The sequence below is a fragment of the Drosophila elegans genome, unplaced genomic scaffold, assembly GCF_018152505.1.
Source record: "Drosophila elegans isolate 14027-0461.03 unplaced genomic scaffold, ASM1815250v1 contig_520, whole genome shotgun sequence".
Taxonomy (NCBI): domain Eukaryota; kingdom Metazoa; phylum Arthropoda; class Insecta; order Diptera; family Drosophilidae; genus Drosophila; species Drosophila elegans.
In genome coordinates, this window is record NW_024545903.1 from 3,623,109 (window position 1) to 3,641,336 (window position 18,228).

The following is an 18,228-nucleotide window of genomic DNA, read 5'->3' on the forward strand; positions in this document are numbered from 1 at the left end:
GGAAAGGAGTTATTTTTGAGCGCATAATGTATATTCTTGATTAGCATCATGAGGAGTGTTAATGAATTACGATTTAAATTTTTTGTAATATCAGACAAACGATTGCTGCTATTGAATTTACTTAAAACCACTTCATGAGAACTTTAATATTAACTTTAATTTCTTTTCTATAAATTACACATATTTAAATTTAAACGCAACATAACTAAATCGTAAAACTACCAAAAGCCTGGCGGCAAGACACCGATGGCCTGGGGAATCTGCCGCTCGCGCAGGAACTTGGCCAGGAGCATTTCCAGCCGCGTCTTTGGACCGCCCTCGTCATGGGCCGCCAGCTGGGGCATGTAGATGTTCTGGATGTAAATCAGTAGCTTCATGAACTGCTTGCCGTAGGAGCGCCAAAGTTCGAAGCCGAGGGTCTGCAGCATCTCCATGATCATGGTGGCACTGATGTCGGGGATTGGCTTCACTCTCACCATATGAGCTAGCCAGAGCCAGCCTTCGTTCAGCTCGAAACACTCATCCGGCCCGGCTGCCTTGCGTCCTTGGGTAATGATCACAGCTGCATAGAGACGGGCCACTCCCGTCTGGCGCTTCAGGTAAATGTCCGGTTTCTCGAGTTCGTTTTTGTCCGACAGCCGATAGCCTATCGTCTTCAAGTACTGCTCGGGGGTCTGTCCCTGCTGTTGGGGTATTACATAGGGCACCAGGAAGGGCGACTCCTTGTACATGTAGGCCAGGAAGATCTTGCCAAAGTCGGGCAACAGCTTCCAGAACGTAATGATCACCGAGGCAAAGGGAAACGCCGCCTGCGGATTGCTGGAGATGGCGGTCTCCGATTGACTAACAAACTTTTTGGCCATCAGCAGCATGCAATAGTCGCGGGCAAGCGGGTGGTCGTTAATCGTAATCGTAGAGCCATTCATCACCTTAACCGGCTGCCCGGCAAAGAAGCTGTACAGCTTGTCAAAGTTCTGGCCCAAATGCTGCGGACTGACTGCCGAGATGGCGTTGAGGGGCAGGTTGATGGCCCTCTGGCAGCCGGTGCGGTACTGCTTCAGCGACTCCTCCGTTTGCAGCGGCTTCACGGCATCCACTTTCGACTGATACAGCGAGATGATGTCGTTGTAGAACTTAAGTCGGTCTGGGTGGACACAAGTAGAGGCTGTAGTGGCGGCTGTAGTGGCGGCGGCAGGGGGCACGTCTTGGCTTTTTGGCTCCGGCGCAGCTTGAACTTGGACCGGTTCTGCCTTGGCAGCCTCGGCCTGCTGCTGCTTTGCCTTGGCCTCCGACGCCTCCTTCTGCTGACGCTGCTTCTCCTTCTCCTCCTCCGCCAGCTGCCTCTGTCGCTCCTCCTCCAGCTTCTTGTCCGCCTCCTGCTTGAGTTGCTGCTGGATTTGCTCGGAGAACTCGGCCAGCTGCTTGATAATGTCCAACTCCAAGGCATCCAGACTCCTGCAGCACTCCTCCGCCTTGATGATGGAGCACAGAAACTGGCTCTGCATCTCGCACTTACCCATTTTCACCGTGCTCACGAGCTGTTCGAATTTCTGGCCCAGCTCCTTGAGCTGTGTGTTCTGGGTGGAGCACACCTGGACCGTTTCCTTGTCCAGGGAGAGCAGTATCCGGGCGATGCCTTCGTACTTCTGGTTGAATCTCCTTTGGCAGCGGGACACGCCCTCCAGGGCAAGCTTGTGCAGCTTCTGGTCAGTCTGTTGACGCAGGGCCAACTGCTCGCGCTGCTGTGCCTCCAGTTGGACCTTGGTCATCTGGTCGGCCTTCTGGTTGAGCAGGATTTCGTTGCGTTCCCGCAGTGCCTTCTGCTGGAGCTGGTGCTCCTCCTGCTTTTGCTGGGACTCGCGGGAGAGGCGCCTGGCGTCCTGTCTGTCCTTCAGGACTTTCAGCTGCTGGCGGACACACCTTTTGCCCTCCTCCACCAGTTCCCGCTTCACAATGCTGGCGTTGATGGCCTGTGCATCGGGGAAGCAGGAAATACTGGGCTCCCAATTGGTCCTCGGGATGACTGAAATCTCTTCCTTTGGAGCTGGTAGCTCCTCTGGTATTGTGTTTGCCACTGGACTACTTTTAGTGCCCTCCACCCACAAGGGTTCCCGATCCGCGCCCAAAGTCCTGCCGGTGCAAGACTCGGACGCCAAGGCGGCGTGTTGCAGTGTTGTTTCTACATTCATCCAATCCAGCGTCCGCATTAAGTCGTCCATGCTCTACGAAGATCCCATTAAATATTAAATATTATTTGTCCGCTTACTCTTACCATTTTTCTGTAATTCGTGTATAAAATATACTTTCTTTGCGGCGATAAACCAAAATATGCGGCCGGGCTGCCAACTCGTCCGTTTCTCACTAGCGAATCGCCGACCTCAGTTTGTCGTTATTGTGAATGGAGTGAAAAATACGGTCCTACTATATTTTGAAATACGTTCAAATTCGTTTAATTTGGAGCCCATTGTTATTAATACTTGATTTTAAAGTTGTCAAGATTATCTTTATTACATGCTATTTTTTAAAAATTAGTTGCTATTAACAAAAAAATATAACTTCTAATGATGTATATAGGAACTATTATTATATGTTCTTATGGATACTTTTTAAAATGAATATAAAACATAACAAGGACTGTAGATTCCAAGAGAAATTACAATATTTCCATTGAACATATATTTTTTAGCGGCTCTTAGGGATCGTATAATTTGCGTAAAATTAGAGAATTCAACTTTGACGGCATATTTCAAGCCAGATACTTTTATTATATTGCGATTGAACTGTTCAGCAAAGAAATATATTAAGATAATTCCAAATATCATATGTACATATGTAGTTAAAAATATCCCCAATCATCGGATTTTCATATTCTTAGCTGCACCGCGGAAACTGTAGACGGTGTACCTGTTTAATAACAAATTAATTTTACATTCGATTAGTTTTTAATACAAGTATACGGAAACACAATTCGTATCGTATGGACGAGACAGAGTTAACAAAACGATATATGTATGGACATTTAGAAGAACTTGACGCCGTGGCTGCCGTCCATTTCGATGAGCTCGCACCTGCCCTTCTGCTCCAGCAAGCGGAGGGCACTGAGGAGCACCGCCTCGTCCACGCCGTGGAATTCCAGTGCAGCGGTGTTCTCGCCGGAGGCGATCTCGTAGAGCGTGCAGATGCTGTTCGTCTGGCCCGTTTCCTGCACCCAGTCGTAGACCATGGTGCCGTACTCCTCGAGGGTGTGCCAGTACACCTGCCACTCCTGGCGGCGTTTGTCCAGCGGATTCGCATGGCCCGTCCGCTCCAGCTCGGCCAGGATGGCCAGGACGAGCTCCGGCGAGAGGCGGCGCTTCAGCGATTCGTTATGGAACAGCGGCGAGGTCTGGTCCCCGATGCTCAGCGTAAAGCGATTCGTGTGCCTGAGGTATTTGAGAAAGAGATCTGTCCAGACCTTCAGCTGCTGCTGTCTGGTTTCTTCGTGGGGCTGTAAACTGAATCCCTGGTTATTCCTCATTGTCTAAGTGCTGGGCCACCTGCTGGGCACTACTCACGTGAAGAAGGGCGGGAAGGTGTACTCCCAGGGCCATTGGAAATCCGTCATCTTGGTTAACTACGAAATAAACATTTGTTTTGCCAGCGAAAGGGATTACTAATGGTTCAGAGTGACCGTATAGTCTTAACGGAACAATACCACGCATCAGTAGCAAAACAATTTTGATAAACATAAATAGATTGAATTTAAAAAAAAATCGTTACTTTTTAGACTGCTACAAATAAATAAACAATGGTATAACCTAATATCAGGATTAAAAAATATAACCTAATACTAAGATTAAATGGTATAGCCAGACCAATGAATTAGCTTTGTAATGTATTGGAATTGCTGGTAAAATCGTTTTCCTTTGAATTGTAAATGAATATTTCCAAGCATGATGATGTTTTTACAATTAATTACATTTAAAAGGTTTTCAACAAGAAACAAGCGTTTTATATACATCATTTTTGTTAAGGACCAAATTTTTGAAGATTTTAATTTAGATAATCTCAAAAAACAAATAATGGTTTCCACAATTTTTGTACAAAATAAAGAACCCCATGTTTTCAACCTCAATAACCCATTAAAACATTTAACTTTCATTTACATTAAAATGCAATCCATTTCTTTTATTTTTGTCTTAAATAGAAAAAATTGTGTACATTAACATTTTCATCGGGCTTGTCCATAAAGTTTGATTTGGGTGTCTTGTCTTCGGATTAGTTTTCAGATCTCAAAATCTATTAATCTCTCGAATCGGTTTGGTGAGGATGTGGTGACGAAAGGGGGACTGCTTCATCAATATACATTCACATATATATTCGTATCTGATATATCTGGTTTACTATAAGTAAAGTACTAGGAGGCGCAACACTATACATTCAATATCTGCCATTCCGTATTTCTTGCCACAAATTGGTTTTTCCATTCCGTTTTTATACACTAACTCGTGTGGTATGCTGCGGGTGCTTAATTACTAACTTTATCGATTGTGTGCTATGGGGGATTCCTTCAAGTTTAACTTGCTGATCGGATCAAATGGGATCGAGCTGGGGCGGATGCCACTGGAGCTTCATTGGCCTGTTGTGTACGACATATATTATTTATATATATGGTAATCATCTTTGTTTGCACTTTATTTTATTTGGTTTTTGTACACATGCGTGAAATTCTAGGGAGAATGCCATTCAGGGAGTAGGAATAGTACAGTTTAGTGTGTGTTTGGATGTTAGCTGGCTAGTGTTTAAAGAGTTAGAGTTTTCAGTTAGTTCCTAGTTAACAAGTGAGGTTCGGTTGAAATCTTTCTTTGCTATATAGGTATTTCCGTATGCTGCTCTATCGGTTTCGGTTTGGTGCCTGCAATGCAATTTTCAAGACATTTTCATAGCATTCGTTTTATTTAATCTCTCGTTATATCGTATAAATTATAAAGCATTCTACGAACTCTCTTCCGAAAATATAAAGTAAATGCCCCTAAATGTGTGCTTAAAGCCGCTATATTGATGAAAATGTTCACTTCAAATGCTTCGCTCTGGTTTGCTTACAACGTAAAAGAAATGCAATAACAAATTATAATGGCATTATAATTCCCTCGAAATCATGTCTTTACACTTGTTTCATAGTTGGAAGGAATATTTGGTTCAGAGGTGTAAATCGGCAGTTGGAGAGCAAAAAATTACAAAACTTCGAAACGTAGGTTTTTCTTCTTCTTTTTGGTTTATGAAACACGAAACAAATCTTAAGCCTGTGTGTGTGTATATATATATATCTTACGAGCATAATCAGCGAAAATCAAAAACAATTGATTCCTTACAAAATACATAAAACATAATTCGCCTGCATTCTATATATCATCATGTACATACAGTTCTCAGATCTTATACATATACATCCATATATATATATATATATACTTGATTTTCTGTTTGTTTAAATTATCATTTAAGTATTTAAAAATGGCATGTGGTGACATGTATTACAATACATTTTACATATATATGGTACATACATTTATATTTAATATCGATTTCCAAGTTGGTATAAAATGCATGCAAGTCGAAGGACCCAATTCCCACGTAATCCCTCATATCCCTCGTATTTTGGTTAAGCTTGCACGGCTTCGTGAGTGTGTGTGTGTGGGTGGGTGGATGGGATGGGTTGGGATGGATGGTGTGTGCCTATAGTTATTCTCATATACATTCATAAAGTTTTGGGATTCTCGAATCACTGCACGTATAGCATGACAGCATGTTGTTTCACACAATGCTCCATATTTCGACTAACGACTAATACTAGGTATAGCTAGAGATCCTAAGCTACAATTTTTGCCTAAGACTGTTCCGTTCCATTCCGTTCCGTTCCGGAGATGGAGGTTCTACGCTATCCGGCTCACTTGGCCAGTGGTTCCAGATAACATCGCACCGTGTTGTTCTCATCCAGCATGGCCGACAGGTGGCGCTGCTGATGGTGTGGGGGATGCAGATGTGGATGTGGCTGCGGATGCTGATGGGTGAGCTGGTGAGGATTGGGGTTGCTGTGTGTGTGTGATGTATGCGACGACGATGATGTGGTGGACTGTGGTGACAATTTCTGTAGCTGCTGACGCTTCTGCGCGGGCGTCTGATTGGCCGGCGGCAGCGGTGGACCGGCATTGCCGTGACCAAATAGCTCATTTACCGCCAGACGAGCGCCGGGCGACTTGGCATTCATTGGCTGTTGCTGCTGCTGCCGGAATGCGCCACGCATGGAGCCCTCACCAACGCCGCCGCTAACCCCAAAAACCGCACCGTTGTGCTCGGGGTGCGGACCTGATCCTGGCGCCGATCCCGGCGGCAAGGATCCGTAGTCCAAGGGCGCTCCATGCTTACGCAGCTGACGTCTGAAAGGGTAAACAGATACATGAATGTTAGTTCTTAATTTGTTGAAAACTATTATTTATTTGATTAAAATTATTATATCTTTAATAGTTTACAAATTAAAGATTTACCACTTTTTTTTTTTTAAAACTACTAAAATACAAGATGGTAAAAAATAAAAGTGCTAACTTATCAATACTGAAATTAAAAAAAAAAAATTTTATTTACGTTTGAGTAAGACTGAAATAGTTAAAAAAAAAAGGTTCCAAAATTTTTAAGACATTTTAAGACCGAAAGAAAGTTTGCTAAAAAAGCCTGTAAAGTTTACACTATTTCTCTTTTTAATTTTCGTATTCAAATTATTTGTGTTTTAATCGACTTTCATAATATATTGTCAGATAGTTAAATATTTTTACATACTATACATACATGGATTTAAAAAAAAAAGTATATAAACTCCCAAGCATTTATAAGTTTGGAATAATAAGCGGAACTTCCAATGGCTTTATTTAACAAATCAACTTTAAAACGTTGATTGAATATACCAGCAGTCAAACTTGAAAGAATTCAATAGAGTTGTCGAAATTCCGGATTCAAAATTATGCGTATAGTATGTATATTGCATACGGTGTATAAAATCCTTTTAAATAAATTTTTACAGAAATCACTAGGGTTTTGAAATAATTCATAAAGGCGTCTAAAAGTATGCAATGAAAAAGGAATCAATTGGAACTCCAAACTAAAAATGATTTGAGTACTGTGTATTGCATACTTTTAGCCACCTTTTGAAGTGATTTCAAATACCTAGTGATTTTTTAAGCTCCCCTCCAGAGTTGATAAAGTTTAGGCGATATGAGTACTCACTGAAACCGCCGCTTAAAGTCCTCGTCCTGCATCGCCATCAGACGACGCATCCGCTCATCGCTCTGTGGTGGCAATCCATGAGCATCGTCCTCCAAGTCGCTCTCGTCCTCCTCCTCATCCTCATCACAGACACTGTCGTGCAATTGCTCCGCGGCCGTTGCCTCCTCATCCTCCTCCTCGTCGTCGTCGTCCTCGTCGTCGTCATCATCCGCCGTGCAGCGTCTAGCCGATCTCTGCTGGGCCAGCGACTGTTGTTGCTGTTGCTGCTTCTGGAGCTGCTGCTGCTGTTGTTGTTGTTGACTCCTGGACGAGACACTGCCGCCACTGAGGCTGCCGCCGCCATAACGACTACCGCCGGCGGCCACCGCCGCTCGCATATTGTTGAAGACACCGGTGCCCACGCTATTGTTGTACACCTCGTCCACATCGAAGTCACCCACCTCGTAGTGCTGCACATCCGAGTTGCGGTTGCTGAGGATCTCCTCGTAGACGGGACCGCCATCCGCGCCGCCCTGGTTGTAGTAGGCATCGCCCATGCCCAAATCACAGTTGGAATGCTTATTTCTATACTGGCGCTGCATGAACTCCTGCTGGTACTGCGCCATGTGCGGCGGCGGAGCGGGCAGTTGTTGCTGGCCACCGGCTCGTCGTTGCAGATGCAACAGGTGAGCATGTTGCTCGGCCTGTTCCTCATCCGAGGAGAGCTGCTGTTGTTGCTGTTGCTGCTGCTGCAGCTGCTGTTGCTGCTGGCGACGCAACTGTTGCTGCTGCTGCTGGTAGTAGACAGCCGCATTGCCAGCGGTGGCCAGCGTTGGTGGATCCAATGCCTCCGCGTATTGCGGATAGCCGGACTGCTGGCCCGACTTGGTCTTCTTGTACGACGGATAGAAGAGCACCTGGGAGGCGGCGGCCGTGCGACTATGCAGCGATCCACTGGGCGAGGCGGGCACTCCGCCAGCACCGCCTCCCCTCTTCTTTTTGCCATGCTGACTGCTGGGCTTCTGGGTCCAGTAGAAGACCTCGTGCGCCTGCTGCGGCGAGGAGGCAGCTGCTCCTGCATTGTTGTAGTACTCCCGCTGACCCTTCAATGCCCCTGCGGCTCCAGTCGGTGGCTGCTTCCAGCTGTAGTAGTCCGGTTGATGGTAGTAGGACTCGCCCAGGGGACCCGCTTGTTGTTGCTGCTGCTGGTGCTGCTGCTGTTGTTGTTGCTTGTGGGCGAAGATCAGGTGCGTGGATCCGGCAGAACTGGTGGGTGAGGCGTGGCCAGTGGAGCGCAGGGTGCTGCCCCTTTCGAGGACCACATGCGATGGTGCCTGCAGGGTGCCCGTCATCAGGCCACTCTTCAGCGTCCTCCGCTGCTGGGCTTCATTCAGTTCACAATCAGAGCTGGCTCCCATGATGGCGTCCTCGGTGATGGGCCCACTCGCCTGCTGTTGCTGCTGGGGATCATCGTCGGCCTCCTCGCTCACGCCCAGCGGCATCAGCTTGGGCTTCTTGGAGGTGGACACACTGCAAAGTGTGCCGGCGGCTGTGGGTCCGTTGCCCGCCACGATGCCCGACGAAATGGAGGTCTTCGAGCAGCGCAGGCACTTGGGCAGCCAGGCGTGCTGCCTCACATACTTGCGGTACTCCCTGCGGATCTTCTCGTTCTGGATGCAGTGGAACACGAAGATGTACAGCCCCAGCAAGGTGTTGAAGCAGATGAAGCAATAGCCATACACGTCGGCCGTGTCCTCGTCCATTTTGGCTCCACGCAGGTAGAAATAGGCGGAGCACCAAACGGCACTCAGCAGCAAGAGGAACACAAAGGAGCAGCGTATGTCGAAACTACGGGCGGAAATGGGTTACCACATTAGCATATTATATATTTTAAGGGATTTGTAAATAAAACCTACCGCACGCTGGCCAATCGAGTGTGCTCTTTGGTCTTCAGACCCGTGCGACTCTTGCGACACATGATGATCCAGGACAGGAACGTATAGCCAATGGCAGCCTGAAAATATTTGAGGGCATTATTATAACTTATTCATTTTGATAAAGGTATATATTTTTTTTTACAATTCAAGTTAAATATTATCTATTGTTATTTGACTTTCTATATTTTTATAAAGATTGTTTAAGTTACACCCCGTTTGAGCACAAAAATATGAGTACTATAGGGAATATGTTTAGCGAAAACTACAAAACTGTTTTTAAAAGTTTATGTAAAAGTAAATAGTTTTAGTAATACATTTAAGTAATTTTTTTATAGCATAATTTTGAAAAATTTATAACGTTTGTATATTTTTTTGTGGTGACCAAACTGGATCATACGGAATAAAAAGTGTAAATAGAATCAGGCAATAGCTTTAAAGTCGACGGATTTTTAAAAATATGATAATTCAAATTTTTATTTGATCTTTCGCCAAAAAACAACGGTTGTTTTTTAGACATAAAAATATTTTTGTACCAAAAAAAAAACTTAACGATGAAGAACTTTAAATTTATGTATCAAATTTAAGAAAGATCGATTAAATTTTTATGTTATATAGGTCACCGAATTTAAACATTTCAATTCTGTTAAAAACAAATTTAAGATGGATTTTTTTCTTTACATGCTTGTAAATTTGGTTCAGATCGACTTGCAATTTTTGATGACACATTATTTACTATACAATAAACTTTACTATACTAATAAAAATACTATTTTAATAACTTAAAGTCCCTATGGTCGATTATAAGTAAAGTAAGAATCAAATGTATAACTTCTAACTCAAACTCAAACACTTTGACTTTTCTATGAAAAAAAGCCTTGTAAACTTACCACAAAGAAGATGAGCACTGGAACCACAAAGGTGGCATAAAACAGGGCATTGGCCTCCATCAGGACGCAGTAATCGTTCTGGGTGTAGGTGCTGGGATCGATGACCAGCGAGATGGCCACCACACTCAAGGACAGTCCGTAGGACAAGAGGTAGTAGCAGTTCACCTTGGGCGTCTGGTCCACCTCCAGGAGGAGCTCATCCGAGGTGAGGGTGGAGTACGAATGGAAGGCTGCAGGGGCGATAGGTTAGAGCACAGAGCTGCACAGTGGAAGCCAACAATGGGGGCCATCTTACCTTCGTAGCAGAACCAGGCGGTGCCAGATAGTATGGCACAGTGGAGGAAAATGGTTATGAAGCCGCAGAAAATGCTTGTTTCGGTCTGTTCAATGCCCAGCAGAAAGAGCAGCTCGATGGCCAGCAGGCAAAGGTAAATGCTGGTATAAATCGAGGTGCGGGCAGACTGGATTGGAAAGATAAACAGAGGAGACAGTGAGGTCAGGTCAGAGGTCAAATAAGTATCTTTAAAAGCAGAACCAGCAGAACAAGTGAAGATTCGTTATCAAAATGGTTTCAAGAAGTTCAGGCGAAATAGTTAATATATAGAGCTTCAACTTCTCTTTTTGAAAAAATAGTTTTCAAACTTAATTTAGGATTCGATTTACAATAATTTTGGTGGGTGGTGGTGAAAAATTCAAAGACTAAGAGTAATACGATTAATAAAGAATATTATACGCATTAAGTAAAACAATGAACAAGACACGAAACAAGCACAACATATAGAAAATATATATATATATATATACAACAAATTAAATGAACAAACACAAAATGCAATATTTACAGGACAAAATTAGCAACATTGTATATTTTATTAATTAATAAAATACAAAAGAAAATCAGTATGTTTTTCAGGTATTAAATCAATTGTACGACGATGTCTAGGTTAAATTTGTTAAACAATGAATGCACATAATAGGGGTTAGGATGTTTTACAAATGATTAAATAATTAAGTACAACATGCCACGGTTATGATTTTGTAATAAAACGAAGGGGGAAAAAACACATAATCGGTTTGGGAGGAAAGTGCGCTAAACTTAAGACTATGACAAATAACTACGATACATAAATATAAGTGGAGAGTCTTCGCGTGTAAGCTGTCACCGGAATGCGATGAACGATCTATTATGGTTAATGGCCAGGGATCTCGGGTCCTTGTCCACTTCATCCAGAGCGATCATCATCGCCTTTCGGCACAGCTTTTGAGTCTTATGTTTGAATCCTATCAGAGAGAGTTCGTTTCGTCATCAACAATTTGAGTTACTTAAGCAATATATCACATGTGTCTCTCTCTCTCTTGGTCATAAATACATAAGTCTAGTAGAGAGCCTAGCCTAGCCTAAAATTCGTGTTTGTTTATCTGCTGTTTGTTTTTTGTTTGTTTTTTTTCACCACCACCACCACTTATATTGTAAGTCATCCATGTTGGCCTGCATAATGATGTTGTTGGTGTTGTCCAATCCATTGCCATTGTCCACATTCAGGTTGTGATTGCGGTGCGGATGTTGCTGCTGCTGCTGCTGCTGCAGGACATGTTGCTGCTGCTGCTGGTGTTGCTGCTGCTGCTGCAGATAGTTGTGGCTAATGTTGAGGTTGTTGCTGGCATTGCTGGCCTGCACGGCATGTTGCTGCAGTGCAGCAGCAATTGAGGCAGCAGCTGCTGCAGCAGCGGCCGTCTGCTGGCCATGCTGATGCAGATTCAGATTCAAGTTGTTCATGGCATGTTGCATGTTGCGCTGCGGCTGATTGGACAGCACCACAGCAGCAGCAGCAGCTGCAACAACTTGCTGCTGTTGTTGCTGCTGTACATTGAAGTTGAGATTGTTGCGATGCGAATTGCGAATGGAATTGTGCTGGATAAAGTTTGTGGTGTGGCCATGGCTGGGCGGCGACACATTGGTCTGGTGACTGGTGGGCGTGGTCAGGGTCAAAGACTCGTGGGTCTGGTCGCGTATATTGTTCTGCTGGCGCCTGCTGCTGCCCGCCCGCTGATGTGGCAGCGGATTGTTGCCGTTTCTTACCTTCACAAAGACCCCGTTGAAGAGCTTCAGCGTCAGCAGGGCAATCACGATGAACACCACGCAGATGGCGATGCTGATGTAGATGAAGATGCGCATGTTCCCATCGAACATGGTGAACAGCGAGTGCTGGTGCTCATCAACCACGTCCATGAGTATGGCAAAGTTGGTCAGGTGGTTGCAACTGCACACGCTGTGCGTCCGATTCGTGGACTCCAAGCTGCAGCCATTGGCAGACCAGGCACTAAAAGGACATCTAAATTGGTACAAATCCTTAAAAAAGTCGTTAAAATTCTTACTGGTCAATGTAGTTCCAGAACACACAGGTGGGATTCGTTACGTTCTCGGTTTTCAGATGCTTCAGCGTTAAAGTTATGGGCTGCGAGAGCTGTATGTGCCGCCCCTTGCCCAAGCTGGCCGAGATCACCTTGCTGTTGAGGATGCGAAGACGCTGCTGCATCTCTCCTGCATTCGCATCGCTATCGTTGGCCAGGATGGCTGTATTGCGAACTAAGGCAAGATTAGGGATATGTCTCTAACAATGCCATCTAATAAACCTACCATAGCTGCGTGAGCTCTTCAGATCAAAGTGATCGTAGCTCGGCTTGAGGATGGACTCCAGGCGATCGAAGGCGGCGAACACAATGCGCACCAGGCCGCCTTCGCTGTTGTCGATGAGAGCCGCTCGGGGAAGCTCTATGCGATCGGAACTCAGGGGCCACTGATCCGAGTCCGGGAAGACAACGCTGGACTGGATGGTCTTGGTCTCCAGCACTCGTACCGAGAGCACTGAAAGGGAATTTGTTTTAGGTAATAAGTATAAGTCTCGAAAAAGCAGGGACCAAAAAATTGATTTTGAAATTTAATAATCAAAATGAAGGAATTTACATTTATGTTCTACATGCTGAAAACAATGTTTTTTTAACTCTCTTCTTTAATTAAAAACATTAAAAATAATTGTTTTGCATTATTATACCCTAAAAATATATATTCCTGTTAAGCATCAACAACATAAATAGGAACAGACGGAAAAATAAATGAAAAAATATTATAACATTGCTGGTTTTTATTTTATATGAATACACTTTGAGATATAGTGATTTATAATATTTCAGAAATGCTGCTTTAAAATCGAAGAGCAGTAAAATCGTTTTATGAATCTGAAAAATTCGGTTCTTAAGAATTTGTATTTTGACAAAACTTAGACAATTGTTAAAGTTTTTTAGTTTGGCAAATCTCAGATAATTGTTATATGGAATCTTCATATAACAAATATAGTTTTTTGGATTTTTTGTTTATTAAAATCACAGATAGAACTCCATTTGCTATGTCTACAAGGTCTACAAAATGTATTAAAATCAGGAAGAATTGACCACTAAATCAAACGATTTTCTAATGATCTATGGGTAATGATAGGTAACAACTCACATATATTCTTGACCTTCTGCACCACACTGCGTTCCCTGATGATCGTGTCCGCCAGCAGGAAGGCGTTGTACTCCAGGCCAGTTAGCAGGGATGTGGCCACACGCATCTGGTCCTCCGGATTCAAGTCCAGCCACGAGGACAACTGGGACTCGTCCAGCAGGTTGGAGCCCGTTTTGACCACGCAATGCAACAGCTCCATGATCATGGCCTCGCGCTGTCGCTGATCGGGGAAGGTCTCCTTGTCGTGCAGCATCTTCTCCGAAACAGTTTGGATGATCTTGGTGGTGACCAGCATGTCGCCGCCGTAGAGCGTCTTGCTGCTGGTCACCTCGGACATGTCGTTGGCAATGGAGATCAGCGAGGAGTCGCGCTGGTTGACGCGCATTTCCAGATTGTTCAGCCAGAGGCTGCGGCACTGCGTCAGATCGGGTGTCATGGGATGCCAGGTGGGCTCAAAGTTGCGCAACCGCTGGTTGACCTTGTGCGCCATGCTCACCGGCGGTTCGCAGCTGCTGCTGTTGTGCAGACAGTCGCCACCGCTAGCAGTGGCCGTCGGGGTGGAGCTCGTTGAGCTGGGAGGATCATCGTCGTACTCATCGTAGCCGGAGTCCGGCATCCGTTTCATTAGCACACATCGCCACTTGGCTATGCCGGCTGCACCGCCTGGACATGGCTGCACATTGACATCACCCACGCGGGTCATGTTCCAGAAGAGATTGCGGGCATGGGTGGGACCGCAGAACAGCTTGGACTCATCATCGCCGCCGGACATCCCAGCGGCATTCAGATTGATGTTGTTGATGGTGCGCACGACACTGTTGTTGCCGCTCATGGCCGATCCACTGACCGCAGGGCCAGGTGGTCGATTGGGTGAGCTCTTGGTGGTCAGCAGGGTGCCATCATCGGTGCCGGATCCTCCCACGCCCGTTAGGATGCGAGTGTTCGAGGGAGCCGTGGCATTTCCGGCCGCAGGAAGCTTACTGCTCGGCTTGGTGGGTGCGGCGGCGACCTCGCCTTCGCCATGATGATTGTGATGGTGGTGCAGTTGCGGTGGCGGGGGCAGACCATCGTGGCGACCTGCTGGATGCTTGGTGGTCGTCGTCGAGCTGGCCACACCCTTGAGTCGTCCGCCGCCCAATCCTGCCGTGCTGCTCGAGGGCGTGGAATGGGTCACAGCCGTGTGCTGTGGCGGCACATTAAACAGTCCGGGATTCCCGCTAATGCCCACCACTCCGGGCAGTGTGGGGAGGCGTGGCGGCGGCGGTGGACCGCCGGGCGGATGGATCAGGCCACTGCCATTGCTAAAGATCGGCGGACCATTGCTCAGCACCCATGGCGGCGGACTGGGCCTGTTGGTCGTCGTCGAGGTCTGGGCAGCACTGATGCACTGGTAGTGCGCCTCCAGGTATTTGTGGGTCCCGGGACAGGGATCCCCGAACATGCTCGTGGCCGCCAGCACTCCGCAGCTCTGCTTGTGAGCACATCTGCAATCATAGTATACACCATTTAACTGACGTTTTCTAATCAAATCTTACATTTAATTTATAAACAGAATCTAATGGTCTAACATTTGTAACGATTAAAACGTTTATGAATAAAACTCCCAAATAATCGTTATTAAAAAGATATTTTATTTATTTTATATTTATATTTTTAAAACATTTTTATTTTAAATAAAAGTTGAAATCGATACGGTCTGTAATAAAAATTAAACCTAAAATGTCACATTCATACAAAAAATTTAATAACATATTCATTCAAATCTGAATTAAATTTTTAATTTTAGTTTTAAAACATAATAGCTAAGACCATCAAAACAATATTTTTATCTTTATAACATAAACGTAGCTCAAATTCTTCAGAATGATTTTTATAATTCCATAAATATTATTCTCGGTCCCTGGTTTATAACATTAAAAAAAAAAATTGCCAAAGTAAACCAATTTATTCTAGCTAAAAAATAAATAAAAAAATAATAAGGCATGAACTTTAAGGAAAATATAAGAGAACTACGTTTTGAAACGGAATTTTACATATCTGTTTAAAAGAAATGTTTTTTTGCCTAACTCGAAGTTGAAGTTCTTTGTCTGACATTTGAGTGTAAAAGGATCTTAACTTTAGTTAGAGATCGGCTTATTTATGTAAGTATGGGTAAAATATTTAGCAAAATCCTACCTTGAGTTCAGTACGCTGAGTGACTTGGGGAACATGCAATTGACACTCCACTCCACATTGCCGTGGTCATTGCAGATGGTGATCGAGAAGCGGCCGTAGTTGGCCCGTATCAGGTTAATCACATCGCCGGGATCGCACTCGATGGTCAGTTTCTTACCTTCGCAGGCGTAGGCGGTTTGGTATTTGGAAACTGCAAGGCGAACGGTTCATAAGTCATGGGATAAGGGCAGAGTCGGAATTTATGTGGACATGGGATACATATATATATGTATATATATGGCATATATAAATAGAGAAAGAAAAGATTAGTGGCGATGTTGTAGTTTGGTTTGGTTTGGTTTGGTTTGTTGGCGGACCTGCAAATACACTTAGACTTCTAACGATATATATGCACACAGGATATAGACAAATTGGTTGGTAGCATGATACGCTTTTTCACTGCCTGGGATATACTTAGTATATGTTGTGGTTGATTTGTGGATTTGGTGGGTCGTTAGCGATGGATGCTTGGTAGCAAGTAGAATAGTAGTCATAAATACCAAATCCTGCCGGGTCCAGCTCACTAATCTTCGGACGACCATCATCGTTTTTTATGGGCCAAGAACATTTGGGAGTGTCTGGCGATTCGGTGATTCAGAGTGTTCAAACTGCAAGGGAAGATAAGATAATATTAAGTAAAAGCAAACAGCAAAGGGAAACTCCCGTGGGTAAGTCATCAATCAATAAGGGTTGACATTTTAGGAAACTATCAGAGACAAGAAAATTAAAACCTAAATATAGGAAAACTTACTCTTCTATAATATAAAAGGTAGATAAATTCCACTGTAATAATTTGATTACTTTATTAATACTTTGTAGGCTTTTATTACTTTCCTCAATTAATAATTTAAGTGTTTTCTACATTGCTAAGAATTCTTAAACATGATTTTAAGGCCTAGCATATTCCAAACTTATTTTAAATATTAAAAAAAAAAACAAAAGTTTGTCTACTTTTTTTGAATTTTCATATTAAAATTATTTAATTTTTTAAACTACCATATAACATTTAAATAAAAATATATATTTTAAACAAAATGTTGTACAGATATGTTTAATAATATTATGAAATGACTTCTGTTTGCTCTGTTTCGTTTGTTGAATTTAACTTAATGCATTTGAGCATTAATATTTTAAGACCTTGGGAAATGAAATATTGGAGTTCTTTCTATTTATTTATAATGAAAAACTGGTGTATTGCAAGTAACTTTATATTTTTAGGTCAAGTAAGAAACTATCTTTTACATTTTTAGTTTAAGTTATTTATACTTTATAATGAAATATTTATTGTATTAATTTGGTTTAGTAAACTATAAACGAAGTTTTAATGGTGTCGTTATATGTTTTTTTAGTGACCTGTGCATGGATGACCCCTTTCCAGATCAAATGGTACTACATACCTCTTACAAAACTTCCATTTCGAGTGTTCCACAGGCAAGTCGGGCTTAAAAAGACCATTCAACTTATGTATGTATGTATGTATCTGCAGGGGAAAAGAAGCCATAAGATAATTGTTTACATATTGAACAAGCAGGCAAACGACAAACAGAAGATAAGAAAACAGGGAGTATGGTAAAAATGAAAAAAATAAAGAAATGGAGAAAGGGAGCCTAAAAATACACACCCTGCTCTGCGTTGTAGTTGTTGCTGTCGCATCGCCATCGATTTGTGGGCAGAACAAAGACTCGTTTTCTTTGTACACCCGATGCACACCATAGTTTGTATATGTATATGTACATGAACATATAGAGAAAAGTTGCTGCAGCTGCGCTTCGTCAAGTTTTTTCTTGCCCCGTGGAGCCCCATTTTTGGATGGCTTTCATTGTTCTGCCCTCAGACACTTTTTTCAGCACAAAACTATTTGATTTATCTTGAACTGCTCGTGAATTGCACATTTTAGCACTTGAGGAACAGATTTCCTGTTGATTTTAATAGTTAATAAAGGGTTTTGTAGGCAATTTGCTGACGTAGTTCTTCTTGATTGAAAGGTTCACCAATTAAAACTTAGTTTAAGCCGCACTTTAATTTCTCAACTATTCACAGTTGTTCCGTAGATCATTCTATATTAGTTTAAACTACACAATAGGTATTTAATTCACTTTATTTCTCTGTTTAAATTCGAATGACTTCAAAACGTTCCTATTCGTTTGAGAGCTCGATTCACAATCAACTTTCTTTTAGAAAAATTCTGTATACTTGAATGTCTGGTTGAAATCGGACAGCATTGCCAGCCTAAAAACGTAGGTTTCGGACTGCCAACTTGTTGGCAGGAAGAGCGCGTAGTTCAAATTGGAAATTTCAAAACAGTTTATAAACGAACAACACATTTTAAAAATTAATATTTTAGGTAACATTTTATTACTATTCTGTTTTATAAAGATTAGTTATTATATGAAAAACATAAAAAAAAAACCTACAGCGAGGTATTCAACCTGCTGTGAATTTTAAAACA

General features: G+C 43.2%; 3 protein-coding genes across 6 annotated transcripts; all 3 read right to left on the reverse strand.

The window, feature by feature from the left end:
- Positions 1 to 139: 139 nt before the first annotated feature.
- LOC108145520 (nucleoporin Gle1) lies at positions 140 to 2,407 on the reverse strand. The gene is made up of 2 exons (XM_017271004.2): positions 2,273 to 2,407; positions 140 to 2,222 (listed from the first exon to the last, which is right to left on the reverse strand). Exons 1-2 carry the CDS (start codon positions 2,273 to 2,275, stop codon positions 219 to 221), a joined length of 2,007 nt encoding a protein of 668 aa, XP_017126493.1. The 5' UTR covers positions 2,276 to 2,407; the 3' UTR covers positions 140 to 218.
- A 464-nt stretch (positions 2,408 to 2,871) lies between these two features.
- LOC108145379 (vacuolar protein-sorting-associated protein 25) lies at positions 2,872 to 3,689 on the reverse strand. Its single transcript, XM_017270774.2, has 2 exons — positions 3,555 to 3,689; positions 2,872 to 3,494 (listed from the first exon to the last, which is right to left on the reverse strand). Exons 1-2 carry the CDS (start codon positions 3,602 to 3,604, stop codon positions 3,020 to 3,022), a joined length of 525 nt encoding a protein of 174 aa, XP_017126263.1. The 5' UTR covers positions 3,605 to 3,689; the 3' UTR covers positions 2,872 to 3,019.
- Positions 3,690 to 4,661: 972 nt separating this feature from the next.
- On the reverse strand, positions 4,662 to 17,952 carry LOC108145450 (latrophilin Cirl). 4 transcript variants are annotated; one of them, XM_017270883.2, is made up of 13 exons: positions 17,401 to 17,952; positions 17,177 to 17,259; positions 16,280 to 16,387; positions 15,741 to 15,930; positions 13,566 to 15,049; positions 12,699 to 12,926; positions 12,437 to 12,647; positions 12,141 to 12,381; positions 10,356 to 10,521; positions 10,061 to 10,290; positions 9,153 to 9,250; positions 7,258 to 9,084; positions 4,662 to 6,416 (listed from the first exon to the last, which is right to left on the reverse strand). In XM_017270883.2, exons 4-13 carry the CDS (start codon positions 15,773 to 15,775, stop codon positions 5,927 to 5,929), a joined length of 5,010 nt encoding a protein of 1,669 aa, XP_017126372.1. In that variant the 5' UTR covers positions 15,776 to 15,930; positions 16,280 to 16,387; positions 17,177 to 17,259; positions 17,401 to 17,952; the 3' UTR covers positions 4,662 to 5,926. The 4 variants fall into 4 exon arrangements, with proteins under 4 accessions (XP_017126372.1, XP_017126373.1, XP_041565888.1 ...); XM_017270884.2 differs by having other exon boundaries at positions 12,437 to 12,635; positions 15,741 to 16,387; XM_041709954.1 differs by having other exon boundaries at positions 15,741 to 16,387.
- Positions 17,953 to 18,228: the final 276 nt, after the last annotated feature.

Excerpts from the sequence above, each read along its gene's own strand:
- LOC108145379 (XM_017270774.2), bottom strand. The coding sequence starts at position 3,604 with ATGACGGATTTCCAATGGCCCTGGGAGTACACCTTCCCGCCCTTCTTC. Across the intron at positions 3,495-3,554 it reads ACCTTCCCGCCCTTCTTCAC|TTTACAGCCCCACGAAGAAA; the intron begins GTGAGTAGTGCC and ends CCAGGGATTCAG.
- LOC108145450 (XM_017270883.2), bottom strand. The coding sequence starts at position 15,775 with ATGTTCCCCAAGTCACTCAGCGTACTGAACTCAAG. Across the intron at positions 10,291-10,355 it reads CGCCTGGTTCTGCTACGAAG|CCTTCCATTCGTACTCCACC; the intron begins GTAAGATGGCCC and ends TCGCCCCTGCAG. Across the intron at positions 9,085-9,152 it reads ACTCGATTGGCCAGCGTGCG|TTTCGACATACGCTGCTCCT; the intron begins GTAGGTTTTATT and ends TTCCGCCCGTAG.